The following is a 26260-nucleotide window of genomic DNA, read 5'->3' on the forward strand; positions in this document are numbered from 1 at the left end:
ATTTAATAACATATATAACTTGTGGCCAACGTGATTTAGGCTATTTTCACACTGGGGCCACCCGAGCATTATCGCTAAAGTGCCGCTCGTTTTAGCAGCGCTTTATCGGTGTTTAAGCAGCGCTTTTTGGACGCTAGCGGTACGCTTTTAACCCCCCCTAGTGGCCGTACAAGGGGTTAAAAGCGCCCGTGTTGCGGTGCTTCGGAAGCGCTTTTCAGGCACTTCGGAAGTGCTGCCCATTCATATCAATGTATACAGCGCTCCCAACCCACCCACAAGATGCTGGTTGCAGGACTTTTTCAAACGTCCCGCAAGCGCACCGCCCCAGTGTGAAAGCACTCGGGCTTTCACATTTGGGCAGCATGGGAGGCAGTTTTCCAGTGCTTTACAGGCGCTATTTCTAGTGCTAAAACGCCTGAAAACTGCCTCAGTGTGAAAGGGGTATTTGAAGGTGATACATGGTGTGTGACTGACATGTCTAAACAATGCTTAAAAGAGAAGTATGGGTTTGGGCTTTTTTTTAGATTAATACTTACCTAGGTGAATGCAACTTTGGTCCGATGCTGCATCTGTCCCCCAGCACCTCTGCACTGAGAATCGAGCGATCGGACACCGCCAATCACTCAGTTCTGACAGCTCCCTGAGCAGAGAGCTGCTGACTGTCAGTCATCACTCTCCGCTCTGCTCCCTCCTCGCTCATTGGAGTGCTGAGCGATGGAAGGGGTGGGGGCGGCTGGCTCAGTCTCTCAGCGGCTCACTGAGAGGCTGAGTCGGGTCTCGGTCCAGGCACTTGGCGGATCCAGACTCCATTGTCGGGATGATGCGGCGCCTGGACTGACTTCTGTGACGTCAGCAGAGAGCGGACTCCAGCCCACTCTCTGCTGAAAACGGGTCACAGGAGTGCAAATCGAATTGCATTCTTGTGATCCATAGGAGAAATACAGCCAAACGAGCTTTCCCTGTACTTCTCCTTTAATATACAACTTATTCAAACATTTATTGATATGTAACTGGTTTGGCATTCCGATTACGGATGATCACAAGAAGTTTTCAACTGAGGAAATTTAAACCAATTCAATTGACAACGTTGATTTTGCCTCAAAAAAAGAACATATAGCAAGTATAATTTCATATAAAAAAATGAAAATATTAGTAAATATATTTTACAATTGTTATTTTTATTTTATTTCTTTATAGATCAGGAAAAGCCAATTTTACATAGGAGTTCCTTATAAGTTAGCCAGGAAAACTTGAACCACAGTTAGCAGAATCATAATTCATCATTTCCCCCTTCTGGAATAGATATGAATCTGGTAGAATTGGGGTTGTATTAATTCCCAGAGTAGCTCAAAGCCAATTAATTTTAAATTCCTCGGTAGGAGAGAGAAAAAAAAAAAAAAGCTGATTTTTATCTTGCTCTTGAAAATACCGTACCCATCTTAGCTGACTCAATCTGCCACTCATTGTCACTGAACAAACAAACAATTACGCTAAGAGCAGTTATGGCAGAGAGCAAGTCCAGAAGACAGACAGAATCACTAACTACAAAGGTCAAATGGAGCATCTGACAGATACTGCTTATGACAAGCAGATCTAGGTGCAAACTGGCCAGCTTTTGTTCTAGTGAAAAGCATTGGAAGTATAATATTCAGTTACATGCTTACCTTATTATTTCTGTGTGTACATTATTTAATGTCATTTATTCTTTATTGGTGTAACAGTGCACATACTTTTTCATTATGAGACTGCTGGGTATATGCAATAGCAAGTCTGTAGACTGTGGATGTATAGCAACCAGTCAGCAGTCAGTTTTTATTAGCCTGCCTGTAGTAAGGCTTTTCATAGGCATAGGAGGGACAGATGTACAGGCATTATCACCAGGGCCGTCTTTAACGCAGGGCAAAAGGGGCAGTTGCCCTGGGCCCTGTCATTGCTGTGGGGCCCAAAGCAGCTGCCACTTAAGCCCTGCGCTGCCCGCAGTTTTTGCGGAGTAGCGGGGGGAGCCGATCCCCCCCCCTGCTCTCCCAAGCGGCTACATTAATTATACAGGAGAGCGGGACAGCTGCGGGCTTCATGTGTTTGTGCCCGCTCGTCCCGCTTCTCCCTCTGTCAGGAGCTGAGCACCAGAGTCAATGACAGAGCGAGAGCGGCACTCTGTGTTCCTCCCGCCCCCACCCCCGCCTGGCAGACCTGTGTAGCACACAGCCGAGTGAAGTTTTATGGCTGTGTGCTGGGTCTGATAGGCGGAGACTGTGTTGCACCGCCGTGTGACCAGGTAAGAAAGAACAACGTGGAGAGAAGGGGCAGGGGATCCATATGTGCAGACTGCAGAGAATTGCTGGCACAGAGGTGGACATGGGGGGGGGGGTACAGAAGTGAGGGGTGGACATGGGGGGGGGTACAGAAGTGAGGGGTGGACATGGGGGGTACATAGATGGACATGGGGGGTACAGAGGTAGACATGGGGGGTACATAGATGGACATGGGGGGTACAGAGGTGGACATGGGGGGTACAGAGATGGACATGGGGGGTACAGAGATGGACATGGGGGGTACAGAGGTAGACATGGGGGGTACATAGATGGACATGGGGGGTACAGAGGTGGACATGGGGGGTACAGAGATGGAAGGGGTACAGAGGTGGACATGGGGGGTACAGAGATGGAAGGGGTACAGAGATGGACATGGGGGGTACAAAGATGGAAGGGGTACAGAGATGGACATGGGGGGTACAGAGGTGGAAGGGGTACAGAGGTGGACATGGGGGGGTACAGAGATGGAAGGGGTACAGAGATGGACATGGGGGGGTACAGAGATGGAAGGGGTACAGAGATGGACATTGGGGGTACAGAGGTGGAAGGGGTACAGAGATGGACATGGGGGGTACAGAGGTGGAAGGGGTACAGAGGTGGACATGGGGGGGTACAGAGATGGAAGGGGTACAGAGATGGACATGGGGGGTACAGAGGTGGAAGGGGTACAGAGGTGGACATGGGGGGGTACAGAGATGGAAGGGGTACAGAGATGGACATGGGGGGGTACAGAGATGGAAGGGGTACAGAGATGGACATTGGGGGTACAGAGGTGGAAGGGGTACAGAGATGGACATGGGGGGTACAGAGGTGGAAGGGGTACAGAGGTGGACATGGGGGGGTACAGAGATGGAAGGGGTACAGAGATGGACATGGGGGGGGTACAGAGATGGAAGGGGTACAGAGATGGACATTGGGGGTACAGAGGTGGAAGGGGTACAGAGATGGACATGGGGGGTACAGAGATGGAAGGGGTACAGAGATGGACATTGGGGGTACAGAGGTGGAAGGGGTACAGAGATGGACATGGGGGGTACAGAGGTGGAAGGGGTACAGAGGTGGACATGGGGGGGTACAGAGGTGGAAGGGGTACAGAGATGAACATGGGGGGTACAGAGGTGGCAGGGGTACAAAGGTGGACATGGGGGGTACAGAGGTGAACACAGGTGGACGGGGGAACAGAGGTGGTGAGGGGGTACAGAGGTGGTCATGAGGGGGTACAGAGGTGAACATAGGTGGACGGGGGAACAGAGGTGGTGAGGGGGTACAGAGGTGGTCATGAGGGGGTACAGAGGTGAACATAGGTGGACGGGGGTACAAAGATGGACATGGGGGGGGTACAGAGATGAACCCAGAGGTGGACGGGAGTACAAAGGTGGACATGGGGATGTACAGAGGTGGACGGGGGGGGGGTACAGAGGTGGACAGAAGGGTATAGAGATGAACGTGGATGGGGGATGCAGAGGTGGATGGGGGATACATAAGTGAGCTGTGGAGGGGGGTACAGAGTAGAGAACACAGGTGGACGAGGGGTACAAAGGTGGACATGGGGGGTACAGAGGTGGAGGGGGGTTACAGAGATGAACCCAGAGGTGGACGGGGGTACAAAGGTGGACATGGGGATGTACAGAGGGGGGTGGGGGGGTACAGAAGTGGACGGAAGGATATAGAGATGAACAGGGATGGGGGGATAAAGAGGTGGATGGGGATACAGAAGTGAGCTGTGGATGAGGGGTACTACAGAGGTGGATGGGGGGTACAAAAGGTGGACATGGGGGGGTACAGAGGTGGACAGAAAGATATAGAGGTGAACATGGATGGGGGGTACAGAGGTGGACATGGGGAGGTACAGAGGTGAACACAGAGTTGGATGGGGGGTACAAAGGTGGACGGAAAGATATAGAGGTGAACATGGGGGGGGGGGTACAGAGGTGGATGGGGGATACAGAAGTGAGCTATGGATAGAGGGGTACAGAGGTGAGCTGTGTATGGGGGGGGAGAAAGAGGTAGACAGGGAATACAGAAGTGAGCTGTGGATGGAGGGGTACAGACGTGAACGTGGAATACAGAGGTGAGCTGTGGGTGGAGGGGGGTACAGAGATGAGCTGTGGATGAGGGAGCAGAGGTAAGCAAAGTGATGTGCAGAGGTGACCAATAGATGGTAACTTTGCAGGAGGGAGGAGGATATGCAAGTACTGCCCCTTGTGCTGATTTTTTTCTGTGCCCTGCATGATACAAACACCTCAAAGTACACACCCCCAATCCCCGTGTGTCATCCTGGACTCCTATCTCCCCCTTCCCGCCATCATCTTGAACTCCCCCATCTCTCCCCCCCAATCATCCTGGACTCCCGTATCTCCCCCCCCCCCCACCCATAATCCTGGACTTCTCTATCTCTTCCCCCCATCATTATTATTATTATTATACAGGATTTATATGGTGTCAACAGTTTGTGCAGCGCTTTACAACATGAGGGCAGACAGTACAGTTACAATACAATACATAAGTTTACGTGTGTGTTTTGTTTTTTAGAATGTTGGGGTGGAGAGACAATTTGCATGGGGGGGGGGGGGCCCAAGAATTTTTTTTGCCCAGGGCCCAATCAATAGTAAAGACGGCCCTGATTATCACCCACACTCCTATGGAGGCCAAGCCAACCTGAAAAGATCACAACAAGCATAAAATGACTGCCCAGGTGCATATACTGTCATTTTAATTGAAACATCTAAACCATACCTCCCAACATTTAGAGATGGGAATGAGGGACACCTCCCAGCAAATGTATGTAGGCATGCGGCACACCCCCTGCCACACCCCCTTAAAGGAGAATTAACTCCCAAAAAACGGTTAATTAAATCCACAAGGGCTTTTTTTTACCACTACTATTCCTTTATATTGGCTTTTAAAATGTACAAATGCAGCAATTTACAATTTGGAAGAAAGGTTTAGCACTGGGAAACACTTTTTGAAAGATAAAAAGTGCATTTTTTTATACAGCTATATGGATCAGAACAAAATGAGGGACAAATGAGGGGGAAAGAGGGACAGAGGGACATTGCTCCAAATCAGGGACAGTCCCTCGAAATCAGGGACAGTTGGGAGCTATGTCTAAACACCTGCCCAGCCTCTCCCACGTTTGTTTCTTTACACAAACCTTGACCATTTTTGGGACCTATATAGAGGTGCACAGACAGAGTGTCTCTCCTTAAAGTGATACAAAACCCTAATTAAATAAATGCTGTGGCTGCTTTCCCGTTCTCCATAGAAAATTCCTCTCTGTCTGCGGGTGGCTCCATTCCCTTATAGGGACCCATGGAGACAACTTTCCATGCCTGCTCCCTGTTGGCTCTGTGGATGAGTCTCCTTACATATATAAACTTATAGCCCCGGCAGTAAGCCTCGCCCCTTCTCCTTCCTCCAGCTGCTCATTGACTGTGGCAAGAGCCTGTGCCACCCCCACTATACTGTGCCTGGCTGGGCACAGGCAGCACACTCCCTTAGTACTTTGGAGGAAGCAGTGTTAACCACTTCAGGTCCCGCCCATAGTCAAATGACATCCGTCACTCAGGAACCGATGCGCGTACCCGGTAGCCGCGATCTCCGCTGGGCACCCGTGATTGCCCGGTAACAGAGCCGATCTGTGTAAACACACAGATCCACGTCCTGTCAGGGGAGAGGAGACCGATCATGTGTTCCCAGTACAGAGGAACACCTCCTCCCCTTGTGAGTTCCCTCCACCTACAGTTAGAATCACTCCCTAAGTAACACAGTTAACCCCTTGATTGCCCCCTAGTGTTAACCCCTTCCCTGCCAGTGACATTTATACAGTAATCAATGCATTTTTATAGCACTGATCGCTGTATAATTGTCACCGATCCCAAAATCGTGTCAAAAGTGTCCGATATGTCCGCCGCAATGTCACAGTCTTGATACAAATCACAGATCATCGCCATTACTAGTAAAAAAAATAAATAATAAAAATGCCATAAAACTATCCCCAATATTGTAGACACAATAACTTTTGCACAAACCAATCAATATACGCTAATTGTGATTTTTTTTTTACCAAAAATATGTAGAAGAATACATATCAGCCTAAACTGAAGAAAAAATTGTTTTTTTAAAAAAAAATTGGGGATATTTATTATAGCAAAAAGTAAAAAATATTGTGGTTTTTTTCAAACTTGTCGCTGTTCTTTTGTTTATAGCGCAAAAAATAAAAACTGCAGAGATGATCAAACACCACTAAAAGAAAGCTATTTGTTGGGAAAAAATAATACAAATTTAATTTGGGTACAGTGTTGCATGACCGCGCAATTAGCACTTAGTGTGCGACAGCGCTGGAAACTGAAAATTGGCCTGGGCAGGAAGGGGGTGAAAATGCCCTGTATTGAAGTGCTAAAGGACCTGGAGCAAGAGGCAGTGAGCACCAAGGATATTTTCTGTTAGAGTACAGATATTAAGAAAAAATGGACTGGGTAATATTGCACTGCTTGACGTTACCCTGCCTGTACATTAAAGTGTTACTAAACTCTGATAGGATTCACTGTGTAGTTTTGTACACCAAGGATAAACGCTGATGCAATGAGTCTTCATGTACTGATGTGTTTTGCCAACTTTTGCTTCATTAGGGCTCATGAAAACCCTACATCACTCATCCAGGGAGAAACAATAACAACATTTACATACTATCCATAGATTTACATTATTCATAAATCTTATAGCCATGCATTCACTGTGTGGGACCCACATCAGCACAGAATAGCACCAGCAAAGTAATTCCCTGGGCAGGCGCTGGTGCATCTAGGGAAACCTTCATCCAAAATGTGGAGTAAAACGCGATAGTTCACAAATTATGGAGAAAAACGTAAATATAACACCCATCCTACCAATGTATATCTATAAGGGATATCATCTAAAAAAAAGATGAAAAATATATTTCTGTTTCAGGCACATAGTGTCAAAATGGGGAGGGAAAAGGGGGGGGGGGAGAGTGGAAAAAGAGGGGAGGGAGGGAGGGGAAAAGGGGGGGAGGGAGGGGAAACGGGGGAAGGGAAGGAAAGGGAAGGGAAAAAAGAGGGAAAAGTGAATATAGGAAGCCTACTATCAGTTTACAATATGTATTCCATCCACCTGATGCCAGGGATTGGGGGGCTGGGGGACTCTTTATCTCTGTTATCAAATAAATCATATGATTTTACAGTATGAATTGTTTGCTCCTTGTGTGGCCTGTACAGTCCGATATATCTTTTTGTTCGGTTTCCATGTTATATATATATATATATACACACACAACACAGATGATATCTCTGAATGCCACAATAATGTACTGAGTATGTTTTACTGCATATACAGACTGTTTTTGCTGTTGTGGGATTAGTAACACTGCAATACTCTAATTACCATAACATCCCTTTGTATGTTTTTTTTTTATGTTCACACATTTATTATGGAGGAGTTTGAGAACATTATCCTAATATTACAAGAACACTAGAATCCAGACAATGCACAGAATATAGTTGAACACTTTTGTACACATTTAGGTTGTGATATACTAATAAAGTAATCATGCTCGTAATGGAGTTGTTTTAATATTAGCTCCTAAAGCCTCTTTACTGAAGTTTAAAAGGGAACCATGGGGGGGTTCTTTAAAAAAAAATGATGCTCACCTAGGTGGATGACGCATTGGTATGATGCTGCATGTGTCCCCCACTGCTTCTAGGACTGAGAACTAGGCGCTCAGTTCTCGGTCTTTAGTGAGCAGAGAGCCAGGGACTTTCAGGTACCATCTCCTTTCTCTGACCCTCCAGCTCTCACTGGAGTGCTGGGCTGTGGAGAGGCAGGAGCGGCTGGCTCAGTCTCCCAGTGGCTCGCTGAGAGGCTAAGCCAGCTGCTGGTCCAGGCATCTGGATCTGAGCTGTATAGCAACATCAGCCAGTAGTGGGTTTTATAACTCGCTGATAACTGAAAACAGGTCACAGGAGTGTAGAACGAACTGCACTCCTGTGATCCACAGGAGAAATATAGGCAAGAATGCTTTGGCCTTAATTCTCCCTTAAAAATTGATCATCTCCAGTTTCAAGTTGCGAAACTCATATCTTCTATCAGTAAATTGGGGGGGGGGGCATTTTTTTGGCTACATACAAATTACTGAGAGGAGAAAAGAGAGCATTAGGCATGCATTCTGAACAGTGGCGGCTGGTGGTCTTTTCTGTTGGGGGCGGCAAACAACCAGCACTAACCCCCCCCACGGCATAGTGCAGCGCAGCACTGATACACCCCCCCTGCATCAGGAGCGGCCGGGGGCTCGCAGCACTGACAGCTGCCAGCACACACCCCACCCCCCTGGAGGTCGGACACTTACTGGTTCAGTGCAGGCAGCGAAGGGGTGCTCTCCTCTCCTCCTCCCCCATGCAGGCAGCGGTGTCGTGCTCTCCTCTCCTCCTCCTCCTCCCCCATGCAGGCAGCGATGGTGTGCTCTCCTTCATGCAGGCAGCGGCGGCCCCGGCACTTATTTCTGTGCAGGCTGCTGTGGTGTGCCTGGCGCTTTAGCCGATTGGGAAACAGGTCTCATGACCTGCCTCCTGATTGGTGGGGAGGAACTGTAGTGTGACCATAGCGAAAATTTATTCGCTATCGTCACACAACAGGGTTGGATCGGGACGCAGTGCTCTGCGTCCCAGGCCCACCCTATTTTGAAGTCTATTAGAGCCTCTGGCTCTAATCAGGTGCTTCAAAATACACACCCCTGCCTATCCTATAGTAATTCATGCGCCCGGCGTCCTGAAAGGGGCAGGGCGCATGGATAGGAAGGCCACCGGGTGCATGGGGGCAGGGCGCATGGTCTTTTATTCTACAGGGTCTCTGCTTTAGGAAAGCATATATAATGCTTTGGGGGTTTTAAGCAATTCATTAGTCAAAATGCAAATTTTACCATGTGTGCAAAAAATAAAAAATAAAATGCTCTGATGGCAAATGTGTTAATATCTATATTCTGGACTACTGCTTAGCCTAGGTTCACACTTGCGTGATGAGGGAACCAGCACAATTACAGCAGGCAGTTCACACTGCCCTCTGCAAACCGCTGTGGGTGTCAATACATTGTTAATGACCCCCAGATCGGTTCACAGATCGCAGTGAGAACTGTGAGCTCGCACAGGAATCAGATCGCATAGGTGAGAACACCCATGCAATCCAATTTCAGTGCAGAGGAAAAAAAGTCCCTGCACCTTTTAGTGAAGTCAATGTAAGTTCAGCCATACAACTGTATGGCTGAACTCGCATTGCACAGACATCGCATGTGATCGGCCCCGCAGTACGGGTGCAAATCACATGCAATGTCTGTGTTCGCACAAATTTGAACCTAGGATAAAGGTTATATTTAGCTGAATAGCTACTATAGTAAGCACCGAGTAGAGAGTTCACTACTTTTCAAAATGTGGAGCACTGGCACAAGGTACCTTTATTTTTTTCTTAAAATAAAAATGTGATTTATTAATGTTAATATGTGCCATATTAAATATTGTGAAGTATGAATTTCTATCACAGGTTTACTTTAAATACATTGCATTATATATAGAATTACCAGTTTCGATCTCCCAAACGTAAACTGAGCCATCTTCACAACCAACAACCAAAGCCTCTTCCACAGGGTGCCATTTCATGGTCTTCACAGGAAATAGATGTTTTCTGGCATGGAAAAAACATATTCGATCCTGCAGATTCAGAAGTGCCACTGAATTATCACTGCAGATGCAATAGATGGTCTGGAACAATTTTACCTATGTATGAAAAACACAATAAGAGTAATGTTTTTAATGAGAAATCTTTATCTGACCTAATTGTAAATATTATTTGCTTGTATCACATTCATTTGATATGAAATAAAACAAGGGCCAGTGAAAAGTTCAGTAACATTCAACAAATAAAATATGTCTTTCATGGGTTGGACTGCGGCAGACTAAAATCTGATGGCTTGTTATAAATTACCATTAAAAATGAGTTTAAAGCTGCATTTTGCAAATGCGTTTCAGCGTGTTTAGGTGCATCAAATGTTTGGGAGTTTATTAATTTAATTGGCCATAATAATAATTTATTCCGGCCATTGTAATGAATTAATGCTCCAGCTCTAAACGTTCCTATTGTTTAGGCAGGTTTAAATGCATTTTTTCCACCAAAACACTCCTCTGCTGAATGCAAAGGTGATGGCTTTTTCCTGCCTTTTAAATGCTCCCACCCCTAAATTCCTGTAATCGCCATGTGTACAATGACCAACCACCAATCAGCTTCTAACTTCAGCTTGTTCATTTTATCTTTGAGAATAGAACGTAGAAGCTGATTGGTTACTATATACAGCTACACCAAATTCTGTGTGCACCAGTTTTAGTAAATCTCCTCCATAGGCTAACATAGAGGGGTGTTTAGAGGCAGAAAAAAACCCCATCAAATGCCTTTAACAGTTGCGTTTTTAACATCCTTGTGTGCATGAAGCCTAAAAAGTTCTTTGCAACATGGCAAACTAGTAGCATTGTACAGAATTCCCACACAGTTTGTATCATCCTTGGTGAATGGTTCATTGCTTTTCCCTGCATTAAGCTACAAGTCAAATTTTAAGGTATCCTCTGCATCAGAGATTACATTTTTGGTGAGATACATTCAAAGGAATCCAATTAATGAAAAATTAGTTTGAAAGTGTGTGTGACGGAACGTCCAGCAGCCAGCTTGGATGCTTCTGTCAAGATACAGCTTCCTCCAGTCTGGAACCAGGAACCAGGTATAGTTGAGCATCCAAGGACTAGACAACACTAGTAAACTGGAACTCACGTTATTGAAAACTGACACATAATTTATATACCACACAAGATCAGGTGAGCCAGATCACTTAATCAAATACAATGCAAAGTGTAGACAGGAATACAATTAACATACTGTAACTAAGCATCAATCAACATAAACAGCACGCTAATCCTGTTTATGTAGGTGATGTCCAGCTCCCATTCCTGAACAGGTAGAAACTCCAAATCTTCCAAGATATTCAACATCTGTTCTACTGTCCTGGATAGGTCTGTCACAGTGTGGTTTGGAGCTACAATGTACTTTAATTGATAAAAGACACTTAAACATTTTAAGATTGCTGTTCATAAGAAGCATCAGCTGACATGAACCATGCCTTGCAAAAAGCAGCTCTCTGAAGTCTTTAGGCATCCAACAGTCGACAGGTAGACAAACTTTTTAAAAATGGAGACAGTTTAGTACTGTGGCTACTCTTCATAGAAGTCGTCACTTAGTCAAAATGACTCCCAAGGCACAATGCAGAATCCTCAATAAGGGAAAGAAGAACCCATGAGTAACAGCTAAAGGCTTGAAGACATCTCTGGAACTGCCAAACACCCCTGTTCATGAGTCTACTCTTCGTAATTCTTTGAACAGACAAGGTTCCCCTTGGCAGAACACCATGGAGGACGCTGCTGCTCTCCAAAAAAAAAAAAAAAGAAGAAGAGCACCTTGACAAATGGCAAGGCTACTGGGAAAATGTTTTGTGGACTGATGAAACAGACAGTGAACTTTTCAGGAGAAATATTCAGCATCATGTATGGTACAAAAAAAGAGCTCAGCTTAACAACTTCAAAACATTGTTCCAACTGTGAAGTATGGTAGAGGGAACATCATGATTTGGGCTTTGCTTTGCTGCTTCATCACCTGGACTACTTGCCATCATTGAGTGCAATAGGAATTCCTAAGTTTTCACAAAATATGCTACAGGATAATGTCAGTGTGCCTGTCTGACACCTGACACATACTCACAAAGCCATTTGTTTTATGTAAAGTGAAATATTCCTGGCTGATCCTGCTTTCAACTGTCTCTCTCATCATCTCTGTTTCCTATTGCAAGTTGAGATTGTCTAGACCAGTGTCCTCTTCAGAGCATGCTCAATTTCCGTTTCCTTCTAAGCTGTTCATTTCCTCCATTTTCTTATCTGCGCAGTCCACATGACTATAGAGTCATACTTGTGAGCATATACACAGTGGTAAATGACACCCCCTCCTTTCCTTCTCCAGCACGTCCTCTTAGCAGTGTTGCTAAACACTATGTGGGTGAGATATAATATGCTGATTGATAACATTCACTAAGAAATTCACAAAATGCCTAGTTTTAATATAAATCAGTATTAAATATATCTAATGTAATTACTAATACCTGTAAAGTAAAAAAAGAGCCATTGATGCAAATGTCATCTGAACAAAATTGAAGCTAGTGTCAATCTTTGACTATGCCTACATCATATTAATGCACAAAAATTCATATTTGACACTCAATATGGCTTTATAGGGAGCTGTAAAACAGTTTTTTGATATTTAATTTTTTTCTTTTTTAGTTATGTGACTGGCACAGCACCAATCATGACTGGCTAGACACAGACTCAACAAAAAAATGCACAGTGTGGCGCTATTATGTGAATACAGTATGAAAAAACTAAACATAAATTATTCAAATCATAAACATCTCATGTGAGCACTTATGACAGTGACTAGTGAAAGAATAATACATATGTGTGTTTAGATGAATTAAACATCAAAGGCAAAATCAAATATAGAGTCCATAACACCAAAAAGAAAAAGTCAGTGATAGCAGTGTATAAATGGTATGCAGGTGTATTTCCTGTATATGCAGGAAGATCAATTAGACCCAGTAGCCTGGTAGATGAATGGACCATAAACGACAGAAATGTGACACCCCAGAAGACGACTTTTTTAGTTGAAACATGTTGGGTTTTTTTTTCTCCCTGAGTCTACGGGTGTGTTGGCTGCTTACTTAGTTTGTTGTAGCGCAGTGCTGTATCATATTTCTTGAAATTTTTTTTAGACACAGACTCACACTGAAAAGAACATGCAATAGAAGCCCCTCCCAAAGATATTTCCCTGCAGATACTGTACCAACAGACAAGGAAAGATCATGTGACCACACAACAGTGCTGCAGGACTAAGGTACTTAGAGGATGAAAAAAAAAAACCAACACAGAGGCATGATATACTGTATACAGTACCTAAGGTTGTGCAGGTCTGATACAGGGTTACCAAAAGCGCTTGTTTAAAGTCATTGCTGCCAAAAGGAGGTTTGACCAGCTATTAACTCCAAGGATGCATTTACTTGTACCTCCAGCACTGTAAATCTTTAATAGGTGTGTTCAATTAACACATGCAAAATTAGAATTGTTCGTCTGTTATCAGCTTAAGTACATTTGGTTGCTCTATTGTTGTAAGAACACATTTTATGGCAAATTACTGCAAAAAAAAAATAGTTAATTTCAATGGGTTCACATACTTTTCCCAAGGGGTTGAAATGCGTTTTCTTTCCACTGTATTTATATAATGGCAACAATTTTACAAACTGTACATTCACATAGAGCCTATAATCTATAGTCCTATCTCACTTGTTTAGATACACATTAGGGTTAGTACTAACTAAAGGTGAACCACTCGGGAGACAGTACCACATGTGGGAGAAATTCCCTACAGCTGAGTGAGCTGGCAGGATGAGAGAGCTGAGGCAACTAGCGAGTCCAAGTTTCAGGAGTGAAAGAATAGGACCCCATCTAGGGGCCATGAGTGGGCTTGGGCACCCACCGAACAGCTGGATAAGTACAGAAGCAGGTCACCCTGGCAGATAACACAGGTTTACACAGTCTAAGTACTAACGGGTGTTCACCAGAGCTCCTGATGGCGGAGGTGGGTTTTGCTGCATGTTAGTACCAGGTTGCAGTCCTCATGATCGCCTCACCAGGAGGTGAGCAAGCTAGGGTCCAGTAGCAGATATAGCAGGTAGGGATAAGCAGAAGCATAGTCAGTAAACAAGCCAAAGGTCGGTAATGAGTGGTTGCAGGTCGGGATCCCAGCAGAAGTGTAGTAAAGGAACAAGCCAAAGGTCAGTAACAAGTGGTAGTGAAGATACGGAAGGCAGCAGAAGTGATAAAATTGATATATTGGTTGGGAAGAGCACAATAATGTGGCAAACAGAAAGTGCATGGGACATGGCTTAAATCAGGAAGCCAATGGGAGGAGCAAAGAGTTTAAGGTTCAAGAAAAACAGGTTTCAAGGCATGATTGAAGGAATTGTCCAGGGAGCTGTCCAGCATCCCAGAAGGCTCAGCAACAACAGGCATCGCCAGACATGCATGGTCAGACCGGGGTCCTTACAAGCAGTGCTGCTGAAGAGGGTTAGGTGGCTTAGCATGTTTCTGTTATTTGTTTGCTGTTGGAAAACCCCTGTGTGGGCAACCTATTGTCAAGACTTTGTTCTTATTTTTAATAAAATTGGGACGGAAAGTCCTTACGCCACAGGTTCAAACTGGCACGTCTCACTAAAATGCATCTAACACATGAGATAAACATCCCCATATGACAAAAGGGAGAACATGCATACTGCAGCTAGGATTCAAACTAGTACCGCATAGAAAACCTGCACTTAGGATGGGCCTATATGGTAAGAGAACAGGTTGCTGCCTCCCCTACGCAGAGCACTCACAAAGGGTACTCTGCTAACCGTCCATGAATTAAAAGAAAAAATGGGTTGATTGGCGCTACCTGGAAAACTTAAATGCTAATGCATATTCAGGAAAAAACCATAAAGGTGGTTTTATATTAGTACAGCATTACACACCAATGTTCATATCATCCCAGTCAGTAGGTAAAAAGGAATACCCCGGTGGCTGGTAGAAATGGGTAGGAGGGGTCCTAGGATCCCTAAACAATAAGTTATGGTAGAATATTTTATTGTATATATAGGAATAAATTGTATGGAAAAGTAGGCAGAGTGATATATAGGTAGATTGCCTAAGTTGGTACAGTGTATTGACAGAGATGTTCCACTCTGTATGTGTTACTATGCACTGTGACAACTATATAGAGCAAAAACAAGCAATTAACCAGTTGGGTACACTCTAAATTATACCAACCACACAGAAGCAACTTGAGTGATACAATAAGGCTGGAACATAGTATATGCTACAGTAGTTATATCAAAATGATGTATATTAGTCCCATAGGCTTATATCTGCATCAACCGCATCCATATATGTACATAAATCAATAGATTTACATTTTTTAGATTTTTTAGCTTTTAAAGTACTTGTCAAAAAGTGTCTTTATTTACTATTTGCATTTTTTTTGTGAATAAGTAGGAGTTCCCCTTACTCATTCACATGGGGGGACAGGGGTCAATACCTGGGGGCTTCCTTATTTTTAAAGAAAGGTCCTCAGACCCCCTCAACCACTGGGCTAGGGTTGTGAGGATGAAGCCCTTGTCCTTATCAACATGGAGACAAGGTGCATTGCTGAGGGTTCCCCTGGCAAGGCACTCCCCATGTTTAGGGCATGTGGCCTGTTATGGTTCAGGAGGGAGGGGTGCACACAGCCAGGATGCATCCTCGGATAAGGGTCTGGTGTGGACTAGGTAGGAGCAACACAATTTTTTTTTTGTGTTTTTTTTTGCATGAAATTCCATCTTAAACTTCATACTAGACCTGAAGGCTGTGGTATGGAATTTAAAAAGGGCCCTCGTGATATACTTTTTTTTTTTTTTACGAGAATTTCCTTTGACATCCATAGCAGACCCTCGTCAAGGTTAAGGGTCTGGTATGTATTTTTAGAGGGCACTCCATACTGTTTTTGTGTGTCTTGGGGGGGGGGGGCTTTAACATCTATAAAATACCCTCTTTTCTGATAAGGGTCTGGTACAGATAAAGGCTATCCATAACTGTGTAGAAGCAGCCAGGACCTGTCATTTTATGGCAAATAAACTGAATTTGTTTTCTTTGCAAATGCCTGTTTTGCTGTATTAGCTTCTATACATTGTACAGATGTGGCACTTAACAGCCAGGTTAAAGCGGCAGTAAACCGCTGCAGAATTAAAGAAAAAAAATAAACACCCGTAAGCCAATGACATAATGTGCTAGTATGCATCACATACTAACACATTATGAAATACCTTAGAATAAAGCCCTTCCAGTGGCACGCTGTCACCACTGAGAGGGCTGACATCTTCTTTTTTGTATGATATGACTTATTCTATCGGTCCGATAATCAAATGACAGATAGATAGATATACAGATAGATAGATAGATAGATAGATAGATAGATAGATAGATAGATAGATACTTGTATTTTCAGTGAATACAAGAAAAACAAATATTTCTTTCCTTAGACAGGCAGCAGCTATATACTGTTATAGTAGTTTTTTTCCCACTGCAGGATAGAGACTTTTGTGCTGCATGCTGACTGTCTGTCAGAGTTCTATGTATTTTATTCAAAAGGTCAGGCATTTTTTTAAATGTCAACTTTAGCTGACCTAAAGCTGCCTTTTTAAATTATTTTTAACCGAGCCAAAACAAAAGTGCACAGATCAATAATTAAAACGGAATATCACAGCAAGGAATCTAGCAATGTTCTGAAAATATATTATATGTCACAGTATATAAACATAAGTTTTGGATTCACAAAGTTGATATAGATCACCTTTTTGTATACATGGAATATCATAAAAGACTAGTGAATAAAAGTGCACCATGACCATCGTTCTTACTTTGTAGTCAGTTGGGGGAATTAGCAGTTTAAGGATTGCTCCAGCCTGTAATACGAATTTGTGGAATATTTCCCCTGTGAACACATCTCTCCAGATTACAGATGAATTCTGATCACCAGAAATAATCCAGCTTGGATCAAACTTCTCTGAACATGCGTGAGGATAAAGTAAGCTGGTCACGCTGCAGTCATGGCCTCCAAATATTTTATGTGGCAATGAGCCTAAGGACAAGGAAACAATGAAACAAAATCACTGTTATTTTATTCTGTACTGATCCAAGGAAAGAGAGAAAATCTCTGGAAAAACAACAATCATATAAACGAATAAACTAGATTCATTGCAGATGTCCCTAACATCAGATAAACATATCAAATGTATCTGACATAGCTAGCCAAGCATAGATGCCAATACCTAAAATTGTGTGGTGATTTTCACAATCAGAAAAAAGGTACGTTGAGCTTTTTCCTGGAACAGACAGTTAAATTTCAGATGACGTGCTGATTAGACAACAAAAGCAAGCGTTCTCATTTGTTACTATGGACAACATATCTAATCCAAGGCATGGAAACACAGATGATCGATGAGTCTACCTAGCCTGCACTGCCCTATATATCATTGTACCAATGTCATTATTACCCTTGCTCTCTTCTGTCATCAATGTCTGGAGAATGGCCTCACCATTTTTCATCTAGAATGTCATTATGAAGCTCCTTTAATCACTAGACATTACCTTTATTTCTATACTTTCCAAGATGGCAGGTTTCCCAATCAGCAGACATTTCCTGCCTCTTAAATGCTATGATAGGATAGCTTGTCATCCATTCTCTGCTGCCACAGATGATGCTTAGGTTTTCTCTCAGTAAAATTTCTGGTCAGCCATACTCCAGTCTACCTTATTTTGTTGTTGATGCAGTTGACCAAAGCACCAGTAGTAACCATCAAATATTTAAGTGTTAGCAAATGCCCTTAGACCCCTTTCACACTGAGGCAGTTTTCAGGCATTTTCGCTCTAGAACTAGCGCCCGTAAAGTGCCTGAAAACTGCCTCCTATGCCGCCCGAATGTGAAAGTCTGAGTGCTTTCACACTGGGGCAGTGCGCTTGTGGGACGTTACATAAAGTACTCCAAGCTACATCTATGGGGTGGTTTGGGAGCACTGTACACAGCACTCCCAAAACACCCTTGCCCATTGAAATGAATAGGAAGCGCCGCAACACGGGCATTTTTAACCCTTTATTATAGTGGGGGTTAAAAGTGCTCTGCTAGCAGATGGAAAGCGCCGCTTAAACAGTGCTAAAGCGCCACTAGAACGAGCGGTGCTTTTGCGCTAGCGCACGGGCGGCACCATTGTAAAAATGGCCTTAGAGCAGTAATTCTTAAACTGTGTGCCGTGGCACATAAGTGTGCCGCATGAGATTTGCAGGAGTGCTAAAATGGCTAGCGTTTTGAAACATTGAACATATCGAAAAATTAAATGGTAAATCAATGTCACAAAAGTTAAAAAAGTAACATACAGTGTATAAAAATGCAATCTCTGTCAGTCTGACATTCATTGGTTCCTTTCGTAATGCGCGACTTGTGCGAGATCTCGGGAGAACCCGATCGCTCTAATTATAATATAACAATAGACACCGTTCCATTCCAACTTTAAAGCTTATAAATAAAGTTTGTTCATTGTTTAGTGATGGAGAAATACTTAATCAAGTCTGGAAGCAAGTGAAAGTACAAAGAAGATTACAATCACTTCACTCTGATTTGCTCTTGAAAGTAGGCACATCCTTCACATTAAAATTTAAAATTAAATATACCGTATATGTAAAAATAAATAAGTTCTTCACCACAAAAATTGGTAAGATTTTTTCGGTAAAGCGCTGCTAAACTAGCAGTGCTTTACGGTCATTTTAGAGGCAATTTTTGTCCGCTAGCTGGGGGGGGGGTTTTAAACCCCCGCTTGCGGCCAAATAAAGGGTTAAAAGCACCCACAAAGCGCTGCTGCCAAGGCACTTAGGCCCCTTTCACACTGGGGCGGTAGGGGGCGTCGGCGGTAAAACAGCGCTATTTTTAGCGCTGTTTTACCACGGTATTCGGCCGCTAGCGGTGCGGTTTTAACCCCCCGCTGGCGGCCGAAAAAGGGTTAAAACCCCTCGTATAGCGCGGCTATAGCCGCGGTATTACCGCGGTATAGCCGCGTTGTCCCATTAATTTCAATGGGCAGGAGCGGTTTAGGAGCGGTTTAGGAGCTCCAAAGATGCGGCTTGCAGGAGATTTTTTCTTCTCCTGCCAGCGCACCGCTTCAGTGTGAAAGCCCTCGGGCGTTCACACTGAACAAACAGCGGAGGCTGTTTAGGGGCGGTTTGCAGGCGCTATTTTTAGCGCAATAACGCCTGCAAACCGCCCCAGTGTGAAAGGGGCCTTAGTCTGGTGCTTCGGCGGCACTGCCCATCGATTTCAATGGGCAGGGGCGCTTTAGAAGCGGTGTATACACCGCTCCTAAAGCGCCTCAAAGAAGCTGCTTTCAGGACTTTTTTTGATGTCCTCCCAGTGCAGCACTCCAGTGTGAAAGCACTCGGGCTCTCACATTGGGATTGCAGATGAGGCATTTTTCAGGCGCTATTTTTAGCGCTAAAGTGTCTGAAAAACACCTCCAGTGTGAAAGGGGTCATAGAGCATTAACAATCCCTGAGTGTGCAGAAACAATAACAGGCTTAGGGCTGGAGTTACTAAGTTTTTACTTGCTTTTTCCTTTATGAACACAAGAAAAGTATAAATATATAAATATAAGATGAACACGGAGGTATTGGTTCACCCAAATCAGATGTGGTTAGTAGACTTGTGCACAACGGAAAATTTTGTTTAGTTTCGGTTCGTTGTCATTCGTAAAATACATCATTTCGTTCTGTTATATTCGTTAAGTAACGTTAATTCGTTTTCGGATAACTTGTTATTTCTGTAGAGTGCCGATATTCGTTATACTGAATCTCAAATTCTTTTGTTATATCCGCTATAATTTATTTTGTATTAGCTGAAATTTGATATTTATGTATGTATATTGATTTGTGATAATGATTCTTAGTTTGGAAAGTCATTTTTTTATTGAATCTATTAACACACACAATGACAATATCTCTTCTCCTCTGCTTAAATACAATACAACACCCTTCTCACTCAGTTCTCAGGAATGCACTTTGCCATTAATCCAACCTCCAGCACTAAATTAATCAGCTGATTGGACTGTAAGATTTACTTTGAGTTGACCTTTTGTTTCATTAAATCTTTAACAAACTATCGAATCATGTCGAATTCATTCGTTATATCTGCTATAATTTCTTTTATATTAGTTGAAATTTTATATTTATGTATGTATATTGATTCGTGATAATGATTCGTAGTTTGGAAAGTTGTTGATTTATTGAATCTATTAACACACACAATGACAATATCTCTTCTCCTCTGCTCAAATACAATACAACACCCTTCTCACTCAGTTCTCAGGAATGCACGTTGCCAGTAATCCAACCTGCAGCACAAAATTAATCAGCTGAGTGGACTGTAATGCCGCGTACACACGAGCGGACTTTTCGACGGACTAGGTTCGGCGGACCGGACTCCGTTGGACAATTCGACCGTGTGTGGGCTCCAGCGGACTTTTTTTTCCCAAAAGTCCGACGGTCCTAGAAATAAAACATGTTTCAAATCTTTCTGACGGACTCGAGTCTGATCGAAAAGTCCGCTTGTCTGTATGCTAGCCCGACGGACAAAAAAAAACAACGCAAGGGCAGCTATTGGCTACTGGCTATGAACTTCCTTATTTTAGTCCGGACGTACGTCATCACGTACAAATCCGTTGGACTTTAGTTGATCGTGTGTAGGCAAGTCCGTTCATTCGAAAGTCCGTCGGAAAGTCAGTCGAAAAGTCCGCCGCACCTAGTCCGTCGAAAAGTCCGCCCGTGTGTACGCGGCATAAGATTTACTTTGAGTTGACCTTTTGTTTCATTAGATCTTTAACGAATTACCAAATTCATTCGTTATATTCGCTATAATTTCTTTCGTATTTGAAATTCGTTAATTTTTTATTCGGACATTTGGATGCATCCGAATGTCCGAAAGATGCAAAATTCGGCCGAATTTCGATTCGTTACAAAACGGATTGCACATGTCTAGTGGTTAGGTAAAAAGGTTGTAAACCCTTACATATACCTACTGAAGTTACTGGATTCAATTGAGATGAAACAAATCCTCCTACATAAGTTGTCCCTGTTTATATGCAGTCCTTTCTTATACAGAGCTGTTTAAAGTGCAGAATTTATACAGCTTGTCTGACCTTTCAGATTATACAGGGGGCAGGGATCTGAAGTTATATTCTGCAGAGCTCAGTGAGAGGAGCTCTGAGACCTGATTGGGGGTAGGGACAAACCCCACTTCACACAGCAACAGAGCTGAGCCTGTCAATCACAGAGTGTGCTGATGATGCAGCGGGATATATATACGTGCCAGTTTTGCAGATGTAAAAAAACAATTTTGAAAGATTGTTTGCATCGATTCCCAATGGGTAATACGGTGGGATGCTTTTAGAGTGGAGGCCATTGTGAGATGGTGAAAGTAAGGTGGGTTATCCGCTCCCAATATTGCATTAAAGAGTTTTTGAATGACAACGTTGGATTTATCAGTAGTTTGTAGATGGATGCAATGGCTTTGGAAGTAGGGCTGGGATGGTTGTAGAATTGCACAAAGTCCAAACACAGGCTGTGTGCTGAAGCTCCCTCCCCTGTCACCTTTTTATCTCTTGGTGTCAGGAAAGCTTGTCAGAAGTAACCTATACAGATAGCAGAGGAACGAGGCAGCAGACAGAAATCACACTTAGTGCTCTGGATTGAGACAAGTACACAGTACAGAGGGATATGTTTTGTTCATATTTCATGTCTGAGGTTTACAACCACTTTAAAGTTGCCCGCTGTTGTGTGCAAAAACCTTACAAATTCAATATGCTGACAGTCTTTGGTTTCAGAATTGCCTTCTAGAATATATTGCATTGGGTAGTTATTGTATATGCCTCACAGTTATACTTGCACCCAGGGTTTTATGAAAATTTCTTTCTTTGTACATCAATAATACAAGCCTGATGACCAGTTCTAGAGAAGTCATCACTACATAATTTATAATGTAGTGATTTGATTTGCCATTTAATGGATCTGGAGTTCTGACTCAGAATATATAAATCCCTTAAGGGGGACTACTATGGAACTCCTTTATGGTTTTGATTTTTTTTTTAAACTTTTGTTTTGATTTTTGGGTTTTGTATTTCTTTAGAGGCTAGTCTTATGTGTGGCTGGGGTATTTTAAGTGTTTTTACACTCCACAAAGGAAACATAAGCGTTATAAATTACATGTGGGGAAAAAGAGATTTAACCTTCATATATAGACAAAGCTTCTTTAAAGAAAGAGCTGTGAAAATGTGGAATAGACTCCTTAACCACTTCAGCCCTGGAAGGTTTACCTCCTACCATTTGTTCAATACGGCACTGTGTTACTTTAACTGACAATTGCGCAGTCATTCGACGCTGTACCCAAATAAAATGTTTGTCTTTTTTTCCCCCACAAATCGAGCTTTCATTTGGTGGTATGATCATCTCTGCGTAATTTATTTTTTTCGCTCTAAACAAAAAAGATCAACAATTTTTTTTTTAAAAAACAATATTTTTTACTTTCTCCTGTAATACATATCCAATAAAAAAAAATGTAAAAAAATCAAATTTCTTCATCAATTTAGGCCAATATGTATTCTGCTACATATTTTTGGTAAAAAAAAATCCCAATAAGTGTATAGTGATTGGTTTGCGTAAACCTTATACCATCTACAAATTATGGGATATTTTTCTTTATTTTTTTAACATTTTTTACTAGTAATGTCAGTGATCAGCGACTTATAGCGGGACTGCGATATTGCGGCAGACAAATTGGACACTGACACTTTTGACACTTTTTGGGGACCAGCGACACTTAAACAGTGATCTGTGCTAAAAAAAATATGCACTGTCACTGTACTAATGACACTGGCAGGGAAAGGGTTAACATCAGGGGAGATCAAAGGGTTAAATGTGTTTCTAGGGAGTGCTTGCTAACTGTGGGGGAGGTGCTTTTACTGGGGGAAGGTAAAGATCCATGCTCCTGCTTAGCAGAAACAGGATCAGTACATCCCCCTCTCACAGAACGGCGGTCTGCCTTGTTTACATAGGCAGACCGCCGTTTGGCCTGTCTCCTGAACGATCTGCAGGCCCTGGCGGTCTTAAGCCCCACACCTAGTAGTGTCAGATCACGTAGATCTGGCACAGAGCGGCGGCCTTGCCACAGTGTATGTGTGTGGAGCGGTCCGCAAGCGGTTAAAGAACTGATTGTAAAAGATAAAGGAACGCCGCTACTCACGGCCAGGGCCTGTGCTACCACTAGGCAAACTAGGCAGCTGCCTAGGGCGCACTGCTGCCTAAAGGCGCCAGGCCGCTGGTTTTCCTCCGCGTCTGCATGCTCTGTAGGTTGCAGCATGTAACTAACTCAGTCTCAGGCAGCTGCTCCATCCAACTGGTAGTGTAATTAGAGGCGCTGCGCAGCACTGGAGCCAGCGCTAGAGGAAGCAGAGCCAATGCTTCCTGTATAGCGGCGCCTTCTGTCACATGGGCAGGGCAAAGTGGGTGGAGCCAGGGGTGGAGCCAGGGGTGGAGCCAATGGGGGCGGCAAAATTAGGTTTCGCCTAGGGTGTCAAAAATCCTCGCACCAGCCCTACTCACGGCCAGCCCAAGTGAATGACCAATAAAGAGCGGCCTACATGTCTCCACCAATCCATACACCCTGGTGCATTTCGCCACCGCTCCCACTGTGGCTTAGTCATAGGGGTCATTCATTCGTCGTTTGGAGTCATATAATTTTTCACCTGGTCTGGTTGGGAGTAGCGGCAATCCTTTATTCTTTACATTTACTAAACCCCTGGATTTGTATTAGGACAAGCCTGCACCCCATTTTGTGGGACACAGGGATATGCTTTCACCTCTACTTTGAGCGGCGCCAAAAGCAATCAAACAGGTCCCTAAAGAACTAATGGTGGCCTGCTCAGGAGATTGTTTTAAAAAAGATCTGGATGCATTCCTAAATGCGCAAAATATAACTGAATAGTAATATTTATAGGTGATAACACCAGGGATAGTTGATCCAGAAAATATCAGATTACCTCCCGGGAATCAGAGGAGTTTTTTTTTCCCCCACCGGAGCAAATTGCTTCATTGGGTTTTTGCCTTCCTCTGAATCAATTGTGTGTATAGGATAGTGTACTGTATATGAAGTTTTTTTTTCCTTCTCTGCTGGTTGAACTAGATGGACTTGTGTCTTTTTTCAACCTAACTATGTAACTTTATTTCTTTTGATATGTACTCTTAATAAGAAAAACTTATTTTTGTATTTTTGGTTATGGGTATAAATTGATAGGTAATTGCTGTCTGAAAATATTAAGCCTTTCTAATGTTTGGCTTTATACATAATATTAATACCAGACTAGAAGAAAGCCTTAAAAAATGACAGAAGTAGACTGGATACCATAGGTAATTATGAAAAATATTGACATGGAACCTGATGCAGCGTGAAAACTATGATCCCCAAATTTAACTAAAATATACTTATAAAGCAAAAGAGGTCACTTATTATTATTATTATTATTTAGGATTTATATAGCACCAACAGTTTGCGCATCGCTTTTCAACATCGGGGAAGACAGTACAATTACAACACAATTCCATACAGGAGGGATCAGAGGGCCCTGCTCGTTAGAGCTTACACTCTAGAAGGGAGGGTCAAGTGAAACAAAGGGTAGTAGCTGTGGGGGATGATCAGACGGACAAAATGAAAATACAGTTGTTAGGTGTGGGTAGGATAGGCTTCTCTGAAGAGGAGAGTTTTCAGGGTTTATCTAAAAGCTAATAGAGTAGGAGATAATCGGACAGATTGGGGTAAGGAGTTCCATAGGATTGGAGAGGCTCTGGAAAAGTCCTGGAGACGAGCATGGGAGGAGGTGATGAGTGAGCTAGAGAGCAGGAGGTCTTGAGAAGAACGAAGAGAACGATTAGGTTGGTATTTTGAGACTAGGTCAGTGATGTAGCTGGGGGCAGAGTTGTGGATGGCTTTGTAGGTGGTTGTTAATATTTTGAATTTAATTTGTTGGGTGAGCGGAAGCCAGTGGAGAGATTGACAGAGAGGAGTAGCAGAGACAGAGCGGTTGGTAAGGTGGATGAGTCTGGCAGAAGCATTCATGATAGACTGAAGGGGGGATAGAGTATGCAGAGGTAGGCTTATATAAATAACATACCTCTAAGAAGTGGGTGGTCTCGTAAGAGTCTTGCCCTGGCAGCATGCAATGCAAATGTGATAACAATGTTGCCATCTTCACAGCCACAAACTAGCTTATCAAGGCTGGATATATACAAAGATGCAGTGACCGAAGCAAGTGTCACCCCTTCACTGGCAGCACACAGGTGATCTATGATTCCTTCAGACATTGATTTATGTCTGTCAAACATTTCCTGGAGAGTTATTGTTACCTTTAGTGGTATCTCTAGAGGGAAAAAAAAAAGCACACTGATAACCAACTGTAATGAAAGTCTAGTTATCGAACACATAAACACATGCTATCTAGAACATAATATAATTATTTGTTGCATTTATCTTTTAAAGTGATTATCTTCTTTATAATTGATGTTAAGCAAATATTTGCCATTGACAGTTTTTCTTTAACAGAATTATCGATGAAATATGTTAATTGTTAAAGAAAACAATTGTTTTAAAGTATTGATTCTCTTTGCTTTTCCCAATATTCCACGGCTTTTGATTCTTGTCAATAAACAACTGATAAAATACCAGGGGATAGAATTTTACTTTCTTTTTTTTTTTTAAATCATCTTTTGCTTTTTTTCAAAAAAAAAAGAGCAAGCACTTGTAGGAAATGCTATCATAATGTTTCAAAATGTAAATGGTAATGTCCAACAGTTACATTCTTTACACACATAGCTCAGTGCAGAGAGCCCCCTATTGGCAGTGCCCTCAGTTCCAGTTTTTTCTGTTTGATGTTCACCAAGCCACTAAAAAATAATGACTTCCATACTGTAGCACTCATCCCCGAAAGGGCCCACTGATTTGGCCAAGGTACCTTTTCCAGTTTAGTGCAACAGCAGCTTTTTATTAGAAGCACATGATTAGAACCAGAGGCTCTCATTGGCTTAACAAAGTTGTGTGACATTAGCAAATAATATTAGCTAATGGTGGGCCGCGGACTCCGGCTCTGTGACTGGCCAGAGCCGCGTGACGTCATTCCCGCACATGCACAGTGGCATGCAAAC

General features: G+C 43.1%; 1 protein-coding gene across 5 annotated transcripts in view; it reads right to left on the reverse strand.

Moving 5' to 3' along the window:
- WDR72 (WD repeat domain 72) overlaps nucleotides 1-26260 on the reverse strand; it is a 501920-nt gene that overhangs the window by 317887 nt on the left and 157773 nt on the right. For all 5 annotated transcript variants that reach the window (XM_073618748.1, XM_073618747.1, XM_073618749.1 and 2 more), the window contains 3 exons: nucleotides 25234-25479; nucleotides 16891-17111; nucleotides 9898-10093 (listed from right to left, as the gene is read on the reverse strand). In XM_073618748.1, the coding sequence (XP_073474849.1) occupies nucleotides 9898-10093; nucleotides 16891-17111; nucleotides 25234-25479 (663 nt within the window). The remainder of the gene's footprint in view (nucleotides 1-9897; nucleotides 10094-16890; nucleotides 17112-25233; nucleotides 25480-26260) is intronic.

Source organism: Aquarana catesbeiana, linkage group LG03 (assembly GCF_042186555.1).
Source record: "Aquarana catesbeiana isolate 2022-GZ linkage group LG03, ASM4218655v1, whole genome shotgun sequence".
NCBI lineage: Eukaryota > Metazoa > Chordata > Amphibia > Anura > Ranidae > Aquarana > Aquarana catesbeiana.